The sequence below is a fragment of the Phalangium opilio genome, unplaced genomic scaffold, assembly GCF_054372755.1.
Source record: "Phalangium opilio isolate 3A_F unplaced genomic scaffold, DU_Popi_V2 ptg000329l_1, whole genome shotgun sequence".
NCBI classification, from domain to species: domain Eukaryota; kingdom Metazoa; phylum Arthropoda; class Arachnida; order Opiliones; family Phalangiidae; genus Phalangium; species Phalangium opilio.
The window spans coordinates 2810580-2827421 of NW_028324226.1; the positions used below are offsets into that span (position 1 = coordinate 2810580).

The 16842-nt window shown below is 36.2% G+C and overlaps 4 protein-coding genes and 1 long non-coding RNA gene across 11 annotated transcripts in view; 2 read left to right on the top strand and 3 right to left on the bottom strand.

Moving 5' to 3' along the window:
- The first annotated feature begins 205 nt into the window (after positions 1–205).
- Positions 206–1451, top strand: LOC149610303 (uncharacterized). Of its 5 annotated transcripts, none has more exons than XR_016376825.1 (3): positions 206–410; positions 474–584; positions 663–1451. It is a non-coding gene; the product is annotated as an uncharacterized LOC149610303 (long non-coding RNA). The 5 variants fall into 5 exon arrangements; XR_016376826.1 differs by having other exon boundaries at positions 666–1451; XR_016376824.1 differs by having other exon boundaries at positions 474–1451.
- On the bottom strand, positions 1300–3295 carry LOC149610304 (uncharacterized). Its single transcript, XM_089859675.1, has 5 exons — positions 3090–3295; positions 2910–3026; positions 2556–2845; positions 2318–2494; positions 1300–2046 (listed from the first exon to the last, which is right to left on the bottom strand). Exons 3-5 carry the CDS (start codon positions 2836–2838, stop codon positions 1667–1669), a joined length of 840 nt encoding a protein of 279 aa, XP_089715801.1. The 5' UTR covers positions 2839–2845; positions 2910–3026; positions 3090–3295; the 3' UTR covers positions 1300–1666.
- Positions 3296–3649: 354 nt separating this feature from the next.
- Polr1E (RNA polymerase I subunit E) lies at positions 3650–6925 on the top strand. The gene is made up of 12 exons (XM_089858927.1): positions 3650–3807; positions 3932–4041; positions 4115–4191; positions 4261–4352; positions 4418–4464; positions 4530–4671; positions 4745–4831; positions 4891–4987; positions 5669–5808; positions 5902–5989; positions 6048–6170; positions 6769–6925. Exons 1-12 carry the CDS (start codon positions 3756–3758, stop codon positions 6899–6901), a joined length of 1188 nt encoding a protein of 395 aa, XP_089715053.1. The 5' UTR covers positions 3650–3755; the 3' UTR covers positions 6902–6925.
- A 62-nt stretch (positions 6926–6987) lies between these two features.
- RanBP3 (ran-binding protein 3) lies at positions 6988–11907 on the bottom strand. 3 transcript variants are annotated; one of them, XM_089858925.1, is made up of 11 exons: positions 11765–11907; positions 11030–11131; positions 10854–10892; positions 10596–10691; positions 10386–10515; positions 10263–10323; positions 10073–10193; positions 9865–9983; positions 9670–9784; positions 9461–9597; positions 6988–8828 (listed from the first exon to the last, which is right to left on the bottom strand). In XM_089858925.1, exons 1-11 carry the CDS (start codon positions 11775–11777, stop codon positions 8442–8444), a joined length of 1320 nt encoding a protein of 439 aa, XP_089715051.1. In that variant the 5' UTR covers positions 11778–11907; the 3' UTR covers positions 6988–8441. The 3 variants fall into 3 exon arrangements, with proteins under 3 accessions (XP_089715051.1, XP_089715050.1, XP_089715052.1); XM_089858924.1 differs by having other exon boundaries at positions 9865–10004; XM_089858926.1 differs by lacking the exon at positions 10854–10892 and having other exon boundaries at positions 9865–10004.
- A 309-nt stretch (positions 11908–12216) lies between these two features.
- The window catches only part of LOC149610307 (phospholipid-transporting ATPase ABCA1-like), a 37362-nt gene continuing 32736 nt past the window's right edge, over positions 12217–16842 (bottom strand). The window contains exons 22-33 of the mRNA XM_089858928.1: positions 15965–16235; positions 15197–15895; positions 14946–15123; positions 14758–14873; positions 14528–14672; positions 14207–14460; positions 14005–14143; positions 13656–13933; positions 13405–13594; positions 13151–13326; positions 12740–13074; positions 12217–12664 (exon numbers count right to left, since the gene is read on the bottom strand). Coding sequence (XP_089715054.1) covers positions 12570–12664; positions 12740–13074; positions 13151–13326; positions 13405–13594; positions 13656–13933; positions 14005–14143; positions 14207–14460; positions 14528–14672; positions 14758–14873; positions 14946–15123; positions 15197–15895; positions 15965–16235 — 2876 coding nt within the window. The 3' untranslated portion in view covers positions 12217–12569. The remainder of the gene's footprint in view (positions 12665–12739; positions 13075–13150; positions 13327–13404; positions 13595–13655; positions 13934–14004; positions 14144–14206; positions 14461–14527; positions 14673–14757; positions 14874–14945; positions 15124–15196; positions 15896–15964; positions 16236–16842) is intronic.

Consider the following 16842-nt stretch of genomic DNA (forward strand, 5'->3'; position numbering starts at 1 on the left):
CGGTGAACTTGCCTTTTTGCGATGCTAAGAAATCAATAAATTCGGAACTTGTATAGGATAGTTATGTCTTGGGCAATATAAGGAATTTAATCCTTTCTTTTAAAATAACCCTTTCAATTTCTATAGAGGCTGGCCTCTGAGTTAGAACCGGTTCAACGAGACTATATAACATGATGCTATGTTGACAAGATAATTAGCCTTATTCCTGATCAGCGCCACTAGGGTAGTGGCGAATTTTCGAACTACTAACTGACCATAGCCAATCAGAGGGCGCCAAAAACGGAAAGAAATTCTTTTTTACATTTCTGCTTTTTTTTACGAGTTAGCGGGCAAAAATCGTCGGTAAACGAGTTTTACGCGTGATTATTTCGTCCTAGAAGAGAAAACATCTTTGAAATGTCTGCTTTAAGGTATTTTTCACGATTAAAAACGATTTCAAATGACTGAAAATAAACTTTCGCCTTTAAAAACAGGAAAAAAGCAAGTTAACACGTTAAGCCTTGGCTCAATATTGACAGTTGAGTTGCTGACAGTGTAGTATATTGCCACAGTTTGGAGAAATTGCATTATATAATGTACAATTCGTAAGATTTAGTTTAAATATAATAGTTGTAACTCAAGATTAGTCAAAATTTCCAAGATTAACAACCGTTGTGTCATAGAAGTCTTTAGAAACAGTCAAAGTTACCTTTCTTACCACGCCTACCCTCGAGATAAAGTTATGAGACAGAAATGGTTAGGCGCTATAGCAGCTGGGGTAGGAACTAAACCACTAGACCTGAATAGTTCACGAATTTGCTCCAAACACTTTCTACAGACAGACTAGTTTCCAACTATTGGTTCTCAATGTAAACGTCTCAAGCCATTCGCGATTCCATCAATATTTGAAAATACAAAAGTTTTGGATGCAATGCCGCATTCCCCTACTCGTAGCCAAACGGTTCCTAAAGAAGCATTTGGACATATGAGTCCAAAAGATAGAACGCAGTTGTTGGAAGAAATGGGAGCATTACATGTTGATCCAGAGGAACTTAATCAATTGCGTACCTATCCTAATCATCCTGAAGAACCACTACCAACTCCGGAAGTTCAACCCCAAGTTGGTGCAGCTGTTATTTGAGAGTGTCATCATCAAAAGCAAGTAGTGGAATATCATTGAAATCCACTTATACACCATATACACCACGTAAACAAAAACTCCTAAGAAATGAATTTGAGTTATTGTTATTGCGTAGTAAAGAGAAGTTTACAGTAACAAAGTTTATTAATAGTGATAAATCAGTAAAATACTACACGGGATTTCGTTCTTATGAAGCGTTTTGGTCATTTATTTAATTTATATTTAATGTACAAAATAATGTCAAAACAGAGCACCCATATGTTAAACCTTTAAATATGTTGACAAAAGTTGATATAAACAGTCATTAAAGAAGTATTTTATAACCAGAAAAGATTTATTTTGTTCATAGGATCAATATATCAAAAATTCGCGCTGGAATATTTCAAATGCTCCTAGCTTCTCAATATCTACATTGCAACTGTAGATAGTGAATCCAACTTGACTGTCAAGAGTTTGAATTAGCTTGACGTGTTGTAATTGTCTCCGACTTAAAAGATATAACAAACACATAACACCAACCATCACTTAGAGGTTGTGGAAGGCTTATTAAATAATTCTATTGCAAAATAGGGTAAGAGAGTCATAAAATATTTGCTGGTAAGTGTAAGCGGGATCGTGTTTCACTATTTCTAAATCATTGAACAATAGAGGCTCGTCAGTTCTTGGTTTGTTCATATGCCACATTTGAAGGCGGGTTGTACAAACACCTCGTAGAGGTAATGTTTCTTCTCCTGCCCTTACGCAGTTCAATAACTGATAAAGTAACGCGATAGAATGTTTACAATCACCATTGGTTCCGGCTGGGCATGAGCATGATATCCATTTGAGTCTATTGGGCTCTTCATCAATAACGAAACAACTAAATAAGTTATAAGAAGTTGGTCTTCTATCAGCATCACAAGTTGCACGGAAGTAAAGCAAGTTTCCTAAATCAGAAAATCGTGTTATATACATTATTCATAATTTTGGGGCTAAATATTTTCAGGCTAGAAGGGTTCATATCATTGGCGCTAGAAGGGTTCATATCATTGGCACAAGGTTACATGTAGAAGAAAAGTGCAGACTACTTTTTCCTCGGAGTAGCCTGGTCTCCTGTAAATGGTATGAACCCTCCTAGCCTGAAAACAATGTATATAAACAAGCATGTGTATGTATTATTTATGGTAAATTACTTCACATTTTATTTTATATACAAACCTTGAAGATTTGATTCAATGCCTAAAATCTTGTCCTCTTTATAAAGCATGAACCCTTGCTTTTGCTCACGCTTTGCTGTAGCATGAGTTTCCGCTATACCATCAGACAAGTCGGTCAGCTCTAATTTTTTACCCCAACCATTCTTAGGCGTTACTCGGCCTTGAAGTCTAAGCAAACCTAATTAAAAAACTGCATAATCAATTGACCAATTACCTTTTAGGCGTATTTATTGCCCTACCTTCTTTTGACATATTTGGATTAACCGCCATTACATCAATACATGCTTGACATAACCATTCATCTTGCATTAAATTAAGTCGTACTTCTTCCTCTAAATTTACGCATTTTGGATGATACCATTCCAAGCACGTCCCACATTGTAACATCTTTTGCGTAACGTCCTTTGGTTGCTTACATATACAGAATAAGCGCCTCGAAGATTCTTCAGCGAAACACGTTGAAGCAACAAGTCCACTTCGCTTCTTAGGCCTCACACTCTCTTCGGCGTTTCTTTTTGACATTTCTTAACTAAATTTGAGGATTAAATTTCACCGTCTTGTTTGAATGAGAAAAAATACGAGCTTTCTTTTACTTTCTCTGCTCAACCACTTCTCGAAACCATTATAGTATTCTAATGTCCATGGTCGAAACTGTGACAACTCAACTGTCAATATTGAGCCAAGGCTTAACGTGTTAACTTGCTTTTTTCCTGTTTTTAAAGGCGAAAGTTTATTTTCAGTCATTTGAAATCGTTTTTAATCGTGAAAAATACCTTAAAGCAGACATTTCAAAGATGTTTTCTCTTCTAGGACGAAATAATCACGCGTAAAACTCGTTTACCGACGATTTTTGCCCGCTAACTCGTAAAAAAAAGCAGAAATGTAAAAAAGAATTTCTTTCCGTTTTTGGCGCCCTCTGATTGGCTATGGTCAGTTAGTAGTTCGAAAATTCGCCACTACCCTAGTGGCGCTGATCAGGAATAAGGCTAATTAATGCTAAGAAATTTTCATAGAAAGTGTGCCAAATGTTTCGATCATTTTCAAATATTCGAGCCATCCGGTTTGACAGCAAAGAGGAGGGGTTTCCCGCAAAAACCTTGGAGTATAAAAAATGTACACCCCTTTTGTATAATTGCCATAGCTAAAATAAATAGTCCTATTCAAAAAGGATTAAAAATAAATAGCAGCCTTTCAAGCCATATCAATTTTACGTGGATAAAAAAGTACATTCTGAACGACAAATTAAATAAATTCAAAAATAAGAGTAAATAGTGTACATCTTCTATATTTTGACAAAACAACCTCCTATTTCTACTCCCTCGATTACATCCTCTTTGGTAAAGGTTAGTGACCTTTTGACGTCATTAGTTTACCCACGTGCTTGACGAATGTTGCGTATTATTTTTTAAAGTGCGAAATTTATTTTTATTTCGTGAAAAATGAGTGCTAAGATAAAATATGTTGCGGATGTCGGAAAAGAATTGTCTTTGGGTGAAGAATACCTTTTGTTTTTATCTGAATAATCAAACAATTTTTAAATAATGATAAATGATTAAAATGACAGACTGACTCTAGCAAAGGCTTAACGTATTTTTTTTTTAAATGTTACTTTCAGTTTCATTTACTAATGGAACTTTGGTCGATTCACAAAAAGGGAATATAACTTTCGAATGCTTTGAACATAACTCGGGGGCCTTGAAATCCAAAAGAAAAAAGCGCATAATGGCAATATATTTTTATATAATAAAAAACTCTTTTAGTCTTGTTCTAAGAAATGTTCCTGTTACGTAAAACATAGGTGGCTGAAACTGGTAGTTTGGGATATGTGGGATATAATTTTGGTGAAAATGCTCCCAGAAGTAGCGCGCTTCAAAGGTTTATAAGCGACACATTGAATAGTGGAGTGTATTTTAATTGATATATCTTAACTTTAATTTAAATCAGCTATTATGTTGGAGTTCTAAGCAAAAAAACAGGGAAAATGAAGGTGTTTCCATCAAATCTTTTCACGTTAAAACCATACCTCGAAGATTCAAGTATTTTAAAGTTAATAAATAAGGAATATGGGTAAATTAAAACCATTCCTCCATTCCCTTTCTAGCTCCAATAACAAATCCAGACGCTTTGAATACTAGTCTTAGTGACAAAGTTAGTTTTAAACTAAATAATTGTTTTTTTCTAAAAGACACATTACTTAAAGAAGTATTTTATAGCGTGACTTATTAGTTAGTGCCTTTGGTGGTAAGAAAAAGAGGAAAGCCATGGAAGCTAGACACAGATACGCTATTCACGGAGAAAGCCTCGAATCAGGAATGAGCGCAACCATGGAAAATGCCAAAGTCATTGAACATCAAGGTACTAATATCCTTTCCCAGTTATTTTTTTTTCAAGAACCAACAATGCCTAAGTAATGAGTGAAATGCTTTAGAAACCAAAGAAGCTGAAACTTCAGGAGCCATTCCACATCAAAATAAAGATGCTAAAGATCCTGATGAAGTTTATGACATCAAATCCAGTTGAGCATTACTCTTAAGTAATTAGCTTAATTAATTATAACCCTTTTTTAATTTTTAGTTATATCTGATGCGGACTATTATGCCCTGGATGAAATAATCAAAGAATATGAGGATGTGGAAAGAGCGCAGTTACAAGAGTGGAAAGCCAATTCAACGTAATTTAGAAAACTATGCAACTTAAAGGGGCTGGCAGCCTTGGTCTAGCAGGGTTCATACAAACCTGGAAAACAGGGAAAACCTGGAAAAATCAGGGAAATAAATAGTTGACGAAAACCTCAGGGAAAACTCAGGGAAATTTAGAATTTTTAGTAAAATTCAGGGAAATCAGGGAAATTTGTGTCAAACAAGGGGCCGAGTAATTAAGCAAAATGTTCATAAACATAACCTCCATGGGATTAACATTACACTATACTTTGGAGGCTCGTAACTCTGGTTATATTAGAGATATGGGGATGTCCTTTGAGTATATTATAGTCCTCTTTATCCCCCATCTAACCATACTAAAAACGTACGGCTACGACAAACAGGGGCCGAGTAATTAAGAAAAATGTTCATAAACATCCCCTCCATTGGATTAACATTACACTAAACTTTGGAGGCTCATAACTCTGGTTATCTTAGAGATACGGGGATGTCCTTTGAGTATGTTATAGTCCTATTTGCCCTCCCTCCTACGGGAAAAACCTGGAAATCTCAGGGAAATTTGTTTTCCAAAAGTTGTATGAACCCTGTCTAGGCATTTACAGCTAGCTGGCAGTCCCTCTAACTTCTAAAACCATGAAAAACTTCAAAAGACAATGAATAAAAGACTAATATCATATCTCTTTAAATTTTAGGCACTCGGAATATCTAATTAATTTCTTTCCGAAATTACCAAAAAATGAATCATCTCGGACTCACAAATTAAAGTTATTGGCTTACTACGATATTTTGACTCAACTTTTAAAGCTTAAATACAATGATTTAAGGAAAAAAGGTCCGACTACTTCATTAATTAAGCAATGACGGTCCAAAATTTAATTTAATTTAATTTAATTTAACAACTCACTGAACATTATTTATTCCTTAGATCCGATCCCAAATATCTCAGATCCAATAAAGCAATCCTTGTTGAATAAATTTACAATTACTTCTGAAACTGGACGAGGAACTTCTAGGTCACTAAAATTAAAAACAATTCTTCCTTGTAGAAACAATAACGTTATTAAATTTTAGGTCTATGGGTCAAACTATGAAGGACAAAGTAATTGCTCACGCTTTGGTGTTGGCTTTGTTTCTGGAGAATTTCGTGATTGACTTGTCTAATTTCCAAGTGGATTTTAAAATGAGCAATAACAAGTTAGTATAACCAGAAGTGGTATGAGACTAGAAGTGAAGGGCTCTAGCATTGATAGTAGATCCTGGCACTAGTGAACAAATTTGAGGATTTTATGCCGCTTCCCACGCGCCTACACTAGAGAGAAAAAAATTGGTCGAGTTCCAAAAACATTTCCTACCCCCTTTCCCTCAACCTAAAGCCGCGAAACACGGACGCGGCTCCTTGAATCTAGTTCGGTCGTCTACCGCCACGAGCGTCTCACGTTTTGGAGGGGAAATTCAGAAACCGCCACCAGAGGGCCAACCGTTGGTGTCTTATCAAGAATATTCACTTATGCCGAGTGAAGAATTTGGTTAGCTCAGTACTTCTGGTCTCATCTCACTTCTGGTATAACTAGATATAAAACAGCTATAAACTGTTTTAAAAATGATAAGGTATTTTCATTAAAGGTTACTTTTAATGGCGTTAATCTTAATCTGGATTAAATGATAATAGGGATTAGATTATATATAGTGTTACTATAAAGGATCTAAATATAATATCCCCATATTATCTGTTTGTTAATTACTTTTTCACCATTCCAAGCAATCAGTTGATGTTATTTTTACACTTTTTCAGATTGATGACTATCGCAAACGCTCTGGGATGCTACACCTCCAAGAAAACAGTAAACCAAACGCCTACAATTCATGCTGAATTAAAAATTCCATTGTTTAAGCCATCTACAGTTAAAAAAACTCCAAGACGTTAATAAAAAAAAATTAAATTGGTTTAACCTTTTGGCTTTTTCTTGTATTTCAAATTGGGCAAGGCAATCTTAATCTTAATCGACAATAATACAGAATGAAGCCATTTATTTCCACTGCACTGTACAAGTCAATTTTGTCATCATTTTCTAATTTAAAGGATAGTAATTTAAATTTAATTTTAATTTTTCGAACATTTTTATTTAATTTTATAAAAAAAAAGAATATAATTAGAATAATTTTCCTTAATTCACGGGGAAATTAAAAACGGAGGAGTTGAAATTCTATTTAAAAGAATTTGTCAATGTCAATGCTTCTTACATAATTTTCCTTAGTTATTTTTATTCCAATTTATTAGCAGTTCATTTCATAATTAATTAATTAAACGTGTATGTGGGGGAGGGGGGTTGCTAATGAACGCAACCAACCAGCTTCCGCAATAAATATATACAGAAGGGGCATTTATTTGATTGCATTTCTTTAATTAAACTAAAAAAAAAAATATTCTATCGTGTTAAATCAGAGTCACTCTAAATATAGAGAATAAACTGAATAATCCTGAATTTAGATTATATATATATATAATTATATATATTTCGGGTGATACAACCCAAAAAAATTCGTTATATTGATTGATGGTTCCGTTGCAATTCATTCTCAAATGAAATTGCACTTTAAAAATAGCTTTCGAGTAGACACGTACATCGAGTACCCAGGGTTTACTTTGTTTTAGATCTGCTGCCTGCATTTTCTGTGAGACTTGTTAGGTTTTTAGTTTTGCGCTCTTTAGAGCAGGAAAACTATTGTTCTGTCCCCTTTCGGCTGGGCGCCTATTCCCCTTTCTTCCCCAGTTTTTGGTGTTACCAATTGGCCATATGTCTAATCAGCGCCACTAGCGGATGGTCTGAGAACTACTCCCATAGAGACTAGGTATATTTAAGAGGGTTTACAGAATCATAGCCAGGTGGCTCGAACGCCGCGCCATCTGACGGAAATTCTGCAAACCCGCTTAAATATACCTAGTCTCTATGGGAGTAGTTTTCAGACCATCCGCTAGTGGCGCTGATTAGACATATGGCCAATTTGTCCGCGCAAAACTGTAATGTGGCCGAGGCCATCTTGTTTTTACTTTCATTCCTTCAGGTTTTAACTTGGCAAACTAAACTTTGACCCCTGGGTACATAGTGTACGTATCCTCAATGATGGTTAATTATAATTATAAAATAGAAATTTAGACCTTTTAGAATTTAGTTTCAGACCTAATTTAGAAAATTACGTGATTTGATGATTGATTGCTCATCCATCTTTTTCTAGATAGATAACGCGCAAAAAAAAAAAAAAAAAAAAAAAAAAAAAAAAAAAAAAAAAAAAAACGAAACGAAACGACAAAACAGTTTACAATAAAAACGTCCTGTAAAAAATTCAGGATTCTTCCGAGCCTCTTCCTTTGTTTTTTTTTTGTTGCCTTGTTTCAAAACAATTATAAACAAAATCAAATTGGATCTGTTCTTTGCAAAAAAAACATCACACACGAGACGAAGATAGTTAACTGTCCTCAGCAGCGGGGAATCCACTATCGCTAGATAAATCACCTTCAGCCGGAGAAACTGAGCCAGAGGCTGTGCTACTTTCAGGTTGATCTCCTTCATCTACTCCTCCTTGACTATTAGCTTCGGAACGCCAGCGTTTGGGCGCGTGTCCCGAGCCATGATGAGAGTTGTTAGAGGAGCAAGAAGAAGAGGTATTAGTGTTGTTAGCATTGCCACCCTGAGTTGAATCGGCAAAAGATGCTGTAGGGTTTTCGTTGAAGCTCGCGTCTGTTTGGGAAGTGTCAGAGTTGGAGACACCGTCGTGCCTCTCTTCTTGAGACTTCAACATGGTTACCCGCCAATCCAGAGCACTAAAAAGCTGGTCAATGTCTTTGGTACCAGCCTTCAAATGTTTTTGGAGTTGAAAAATTTAATGTCAAAAACTTAAAAGGCATTATCAAGGACATAGATAATTAAAGTCTATTTCAGAGTAACTAAAGCGCGTCCTCGGGGTAACTGAGGCGCGTCCTCGGGCTAACTGAGGCGCGTCCTCGGGCTAACTGAGGCGCGTCCTCGGGCTAACTGAGGCGCGTCCTCGGGCTAACTGAGGCGCGTTCTCGGGCTAACTGAGGCGCGTTCTCGGGCTAACTGAGGCGCGTTCTCGGGCTAACTGAGGCGCGTTCTCGGGCTAACTGAGGCGCGTTCTCGGGCTAACTGAGGCGCGTTCTCGGGCTAACTGAGGCGCGTTCTCGGGCTAACTGAGGCGCGTTCTCGGGCTAACTGAGGCGCGTTCTCGGGCTAACTGAGGCGCGTTCTCGGGCTAACTGAGGCGCGTTCTCGGGCTAACTGAGGCGCGTTCTCGGAGTAACTAAGACGCGTCTCGGAGTAACTAAGACGCGTTTCAAAGTCCCTAAAGTGTATTTCAAAGTAACTAAAGTCTATTTTAAACTCCCTAGCAATTCAAACCATCTATGTTCCTAATGTTTCACAGAAAACACACACATCACAAGTTTCTTAATTTTCTAAACAACTCACCATGACAAGATACACTCTGACACCTTCAGAGTCCAAGGCGCTAATTCTAACAGTTTTTGCACTCGGATGTTCCACCGCCATTCCAGTCCAAACTTTGGTGTTTAAAACTACTCTTAAACTTCCATGAGTTCTCATGACTAAAAACGTGAAGAACGTTAGCCATAAATATCTAATTATAATTAAAAAATATATATATATATATTTCTAACCAAGCCTAGATTTCAAAACCCCTTCAACTTCTTTATCATTTAATCTAAGAATTCCGCGTCCTTTCTCCAGCCACGAACTATTTGTTTTGTTGAATGAAAAAAGTTTGCAACTAATCTGAAATTAGTAGCGATGATTGAAGTTTCAAGGAAAAGTATTTTCAGTTTTGCTCTAAAAAAGTAAAAATCAAAACTAACTTGTAGAACATTTGATTCCTCTTCTTCGCCAGTTACAACGGTGACTTCGGAGAATTTTCTTTTAACTTGTTTGGACTGATATTCCTCCGCTGACTCAGTCAGACTTTTTGAGGGTTTATCTAAAGAAGCGGCGGTAGATTCTTCTCGAATTCATTAATATACTATAAAATAGGCTCTTAAATTAAATTAAAGTTTGAATGAGTATTACGATCATTGTCTTCAGCTACAGTTTCCTTTAACGCAGCTTCCTTCAAAGACGCTGCCGCTTCAAATGTAAGTTCAGAAGGCAGTGGTTCTTGGGCAATAACTTCTTTCGCTCCTCCAAAGTCCTAAATTGATATTAAGTTACTTAAATTAAAATAATCATCACTCAGACGAGCTGAAAATAATTTTCTTACAGTTATAACTCTCTCGTGTAAATTTTGACCAAATACAAATCCAGCTTGAGACGTTCCAGCCCTAAATTTAATTCAATTAGAGTTCATTTTAAACTTCGTGGTCACTTTGAAGTTTAAACATACTCTTCTTTGTTTATAGACAACAGAGTTGAAGATTGCGAGTTTGTTGAACTTCCAACAGAACCGTCTGATTTGGATTCGGTATTTTCCTTGCCTTGGTGCCGGTTATTTTCACATTCTTGTTTTGAAAGTGCTTTTGAAAGATTTTAATCACAAACGTCACTCATTTTAAATTTATGCTTCAATTTTGACTCTTTGAGCCAAGTTATTAACCTGAATTGACTGTTTTTAATTTCTCCGCTTGGGCAGCTAAAGCTGACGGGCGTAGAAATACCTTTGGAGATGATGATGTAACGCAAATATATGAATCTAAATTAGAGTAAGGCGATATTTTTAATATTTATGGAATTTTTTGGAATTAAAGCCTATCATTCCACTCTGATTTTGGTCTTAGAACTAGATAATTTTCATTAAAAAACACCTCATTAGGGTTTTTAACAAAAGTGATCTAATTCCAATTAAAATTATTACCATTTCCCCATTTGGGGGGCGCCAGTACTGGGCGGCTTTCTGAAACGTTTATAGACGACACAAATTTTACCATCAAGAGGGACAACTCTTATTTTCAATGCACTCATACAAACCCACTCTTTCAAAATTTGTATGTAAACTTAACAAAAATATAAAAAAAATATATGATAATTTACCTTTGCCTTCAGTAGAATCTGCCAAACTTCTTGTAGGAGTGGCAGTCTTAATGGCAAAAGGATTTTGAGATAATCTGCATGTAGATTTCGACATAATACCACCTTTGGAATAATGAAATATGTAATCAGATTCAAGAATTCACAAAGTACTAATAGCAAAAGCAATTTTCTTCTCTCAATATTCAAATATAAACACAAACATTTACAAAAAGTGTATAGATATATAGTAATATATGTTATATAGTATAGTATATGTTTTAATATCTATATACTTTTTGCAATTATACAACATTGCCCTTCAAACTTTGACAAAACATTCTTTACAATGTTGCAAACTTGCATGATTGCAAAGGCAAACTTTGTAAGGGTTTATTTATAAGCTTGTAAGCTTAGCTCTTATTTTTAAAGCTATTCAAGCCAAGGCTTTGTTGATATATTACTAAGGTTATTAATTAAAAAATCATTTGACATGATATCTAACAAGAATTAAAATAATCATGTCGACTGAATGAATCTATGATGGAATCTAGGAGAAGCAATGCAATTCACTAAGCCTAGGCCTTTCAAGGATTCCAAGTTTCGAAATGTTTGAAATTTCCTTAAAAACTAGGATTCATTGCAAGGCGCATCGCAATAAGCTTTAATAATTAATTTAAGTGATAAAGTATATATTTTATAAGCTAAATATCAAGAAATATTTGAAAACAATAAAGAAATAACGGAAATACTACACACCATCATCTGCCATTGTTGTCTGAAGGAAAAAGGAACGAGTGTAGTGTTTTCCCGCTTCCTTCCCCTTCTGCCATTTTTCCACGCCCCTTTCTACTTCTACATTGAAATTACGTCTACATGCTCCAAATTGAGTATTATATGACTAATTTCCCCGTAAGCTTAAATAAATAAATAAATATTAAAATTGATGGGATTTTCAATAAAAACTTTTGCGGGGCTTTGATTTTGATAGATTTATGACCTTAGGAACCCAGGAATTAAAATTTCTGTAAGACCCACCATATCTGTGACCGCGCCCATTTCTAAGGCCTCTACAATAAAATCAACCAATGGAGGGACGTATATCCTAAAAGCGGGAAAATTCAAACCTCCATAAACCACGTTAAACAACCATAAGCCTTTGTCTACTATTTTTTTTTTCAAAAAAAAAGGTTATAAAAACTTATAATTAGTAACGTTTCAAGATATAAAATTATATATCACCTTTTTATACAAAATTATCTTTGTACACGCAGAGTTGACACATATTTAGTGAAATAAAAAACGGAAAAAAAGTTGCGTAACTTTTACAGTCAAGCTACTGGTATGGTATTTATAGCAGAGCGGCGTACTTTTTTAAAATTGATTTTATTATTTTATTTCATACTTAATTATTAATTTATTCATCCTTAATACTGTCTGAAAAATTGGTATACGTATAAAAAAACTTAAAAGTAGTAATATATTAATATCACAGCAGTGGTTTGCTACTAAAAGAAACTGTAATTAGGTTTTTATCATCGTTAACTAAACTTCTCTGCCCCAATCATACTACAGACTCTCGTTCTAAACCGTAGTAACCTGGACGAGCATTGCGGAGCATAAGTTCAACCGCTTCAGTCGAAGCTGAATGGCTTAAGCCTTAATGAAATAAGAAAAAAACACTATATAGAACCTACAACCCAAAATTAAATACGTCATTCTTTAAGTACGTACTTTGGTTTCTGATGGCTGTAGCTGGACTCTTAATTTGTTCCAGACTAGTTAATATATCTTCTCTAGTATCGGCTTGCTGTCTAGCAAAGCTAACAAAGACTTGTTCCAAAGTGGTTTGGGTGACGGAATAAGTTTCAATGTGTAAATTCTGGCGAGCGTACTCCAGTTCTCGGAAGACAGAGGAGAGCAGAAGCGAAGCGTGAAGTTGGTACTCCAACTGATTCAAATGGTGTTCTCTCAGGGAAGCCTTATTACGAAAAGTCGTTTCCATGAACAGCATCACGTCTTCGACGCTACCTTCAACTTTAAGCGAAACTGTGTATCCAGCTCCGTATCTACGCAATAATCATTAGCGTTTAGTCATCGCAATTAAGCTTTCAAACCAAAAATAGGAAATTAAATTATTATTACTTGTTTTTTAGATGCTGAATTGACCCCAAGCACCGGAACTGTCCACTAACCATAATGGCTAGTCTAGTACATAACGCTTCACATTCTTCCATACTGTGTGATGTTAAAACCACGCAATGCCCATCTTTTACAATATCAGTGATGCAATTCCACAAGAAACGACGACTGTGTGGATCCTAGAAGCATTTAAATTAGAAAACAATATATATGGTTATTGTAAAGGTCTTCAAAAAGGATAGTCAATTAAATAGTACCATTCCAGTAGTTGGTTCATCCAAAAAGATGAGAGCCGGATTTCCAACCAAGGCAATAGCGGTTGAAAGCTTTCGTTTGTTACCGCCGGAATAAGTGCCTGATGAATTTTTCGCGTATCTACAAAGTCCCAACTTCCTTATACCCCAACGAGCAACTTTGTTGACATATTTTTCGGGAATTCCACAAAGTCTTAGGATAAAGTAAATAAAAAATTAGTTGGCGTAATTCCACAGCGGATAACTCAAGTTACCTGGCGTAAAACTCCAAATGTTCTAAACCAGACATAAGAGGATCTAGAGCGTCAAATTGAGGACAATATCCAATCATCTGGCAAGCTTTATCCGGTTCAGACTTGATACTATGTCCTCCAATGTACGCGTTCCCGCTTGTAATATTAGTATTTCCAGTTAACATCTTGAATGTTGTGGTTTTTCCCGCACCATTCACTCCTAGAAGTCCAAAACATTGTCCAGGCCCAACTGTCAAGCATAACTTGCGAACTGCAGGGTGCTTTTGATGCTCGTAAATCTTAAAAGTATCCGTGGTATTGTCAAAATCGATACCGCCCAAATTAAGATCTTAGAATGTTCCTTAATTACTTTGGTTAGATCTTTCAGTAGTAGAATGTAATCGGAAGAGTTCTCGTTATGAACTTTGAGTTTTTCTTGAATAACGTCTTCATCGCAACCTTCTAGTTCGTCGTTAATTTCAGGGTCAGGGCAACAGGGAATATGGAATCTAAGGGACGATAGATAATTAGTTTATTAATTTATTAAACCGCGTCGATAGAAAAGAGATTACCTTTTTCTAAAGTAAATGCAATACTCAATCAAGAGTACCAAAAGAAAGAACGTAATTCCTTGAGCAGCCATGCTAAATAGATTTCTCCCTAAGAAATCCCACGAAAGTGGGTTTCTGTACATATTGACGCCAAAATCAGCAAAGGCATCCGCCATCAGTTGATTAGTTGACATATCCATTAAACCACGTCCCAAACAATAATGAGGAAATACGAGATAAACTTTACGAAGAATTGAAGCCGTGTGTTTCAAAGCCTAGCGTCAAATAATTAAATATAAACATATTTTGAAAAGGAAGAAAAAACAATGTTTCTTAGCCTACTTCGTCGTCAAAAAGTTCCAAGACAAAAGTTGAAAGAGTAGATACAATCCCGATAAAGAGATTTAAACTCGAGGTTGCTACAAACGCCGAGCTCGGGGTTTTGAAAACAAAACTGGCTGGATACATTAACGGAATACTCGACCATCTAAGAAAAATTAGCGGCAAGCCTTCAAACCTAACCCTATTACGCAATAACAGACATTGTTGCTTTTGCTTTTGCTTTAACTTACCCATACATGAGGAGGAGGAATATAAGTCCTGGAATGTTATTCTCGGAGACATAGGCTTGTTCATTGAACGCGATGAATATGATAGTGCATAAGAAACCAGGTATCAAGTAATTACACTGAATAAAGAATATTTAAAAATAATTAAGCCCCCGTTTCAACTAATTAAAAGTGACCTAATCTTAATTTACCATGTCCCAACTGTAAGCTCCAATCCAGTAGATAATTGGCTTCAACCCACTAACAAACTGCAAATGCTTTGAACCCGAGGACTTGTCTTCGATTAAAACCATGACAAACGAAGCGGGAACAAATGACATTGCAAAAATTACGCAGACAGCGTGAAGAAGACCCAAACCTCCTCTTTCGCTATAATTATTTGTAAACTTATCTTAATTAAATTCGGCATATAAAAATTACAATTTAAAGTAACGGTACTAACACAAGAACGTGTTCCAACTGGTCCTGAGTGAAATTCATGGGATGATTGGTGATAGAGATACCATACAAACGAGGATCTTTAGTCGGACCCAATCTTGCCCTTAGCAGAATATTGTTCATGGCATTCATATAAGCTACGGACGAGACCCATCCTTTGTTGTTAAACCAAACTTTGGCATTGTCTATCGGTTGATAATGTTTCAGTTTCTCATTAGTTTGATCCAAGAGATTTTCAATTCCATCCAGTCTAAAGTTTCGCGACCATGGTTTGATCAAACGTTGACTAATATTTGTTAATAGACCAGTCCACATAGTTCCAAATGGATTGGGGACACCGAAGCTAAAGCCACCGAAACGTTTTTTGTAGTATTGTTTATCAGTTTTTAGTAACCAATCGGAAAGGTTCCGTCCTGTGGCGTTGAGTATTATATCAGTGGTGCTTGTTGTAACAGCGGGAGGTGCTGGACCACCGGCTCCAACTGGACATATTTGGGCACCCAGACTGCAAGAGCAACCAATGACTTTATTGGCCTCGTCTAAATCGTAAGTTGGTTCGAGAAGGCTTCTGTTTATTGGAGGAACCAGGTGACATTCGTATCCACGAACTGGATTATTTTTTACGCAACGATTGCCTAATCCAGGTTCAGTAATCAGTGTCTCAATGTAGCTTTTAGTTAATGGACTATTTGGATCTTTGTTGCTATTAACAAACAAAAATAATGATAATTAATTTCTTTTGCTTAAGTCTAAGAGTTTATCTTAGGTTTACTTGTAGAAAACGTAGTTCGGAGGTCCATAATGCCACGGAATCAAATCTACCGGAGGTTCTTCAACATATGGTGGCAAAAACTCGGTCAAAACTAGCGCCACGCAAACGAACACTGCTGGTAAAGCAACTTCGCAAAAGAGTCCTTTGTAATTCCTTCTTGTATGATGAAAACGTCTAATATACAACGCGACCAATTGTCTCCACCACAAATAAGCCCCCGTTATTCGTTTCGAAGGCGATGGTGGAGGTGACAGGTTTCCTTTCATCATATCTAACGCAAAAAACGGCAAAACAATAGAATTCGTATACATTATTATTAGGTACCTTATAACAAAAATTAAGCATCTATAATTCTATTTACTACGGAGCTCTAAATAATCTACAGTAAGCTCTATAAGCCGTGTATCTTTCTTCTCTTTCACTAAATAATATCAGAAGTGAAGGGCTCTAGCATTGGTAGTAGATCCTGGCACTAGTGAACAAATTTGAGGATTTTACGCCGCTTCCCACGCGCCTACACTAGAGAGAAAAAAATTGGTCGAGTTCCAAAAACATTTCCTATCCCTTTCCCCTCAACCTAAAGCGGCGAAACACGGACGCGGGTGCTTGAATCTAGTTCGGGCGTCTACCACCGCGAGCGTCTCACGTTTTGGAGGGAAAATTTAGAAACCGCTACTAGAGGGCCAACCGTTCTTGTGTTATCAAGAATATTCACTTTCGCCGAGTGGAGAATTTGGTTAGCTCAGTACTTCTGGTCTCATCTCACTTCTGATAATATCATTAAAAAGTTTATAAATTAAAATTTCTAAGTATGTGAGTAGCGTAAAACAGGCTTCATTCAGTAAATATACGTGGTTCGTTATAATTCGTGCAGAATG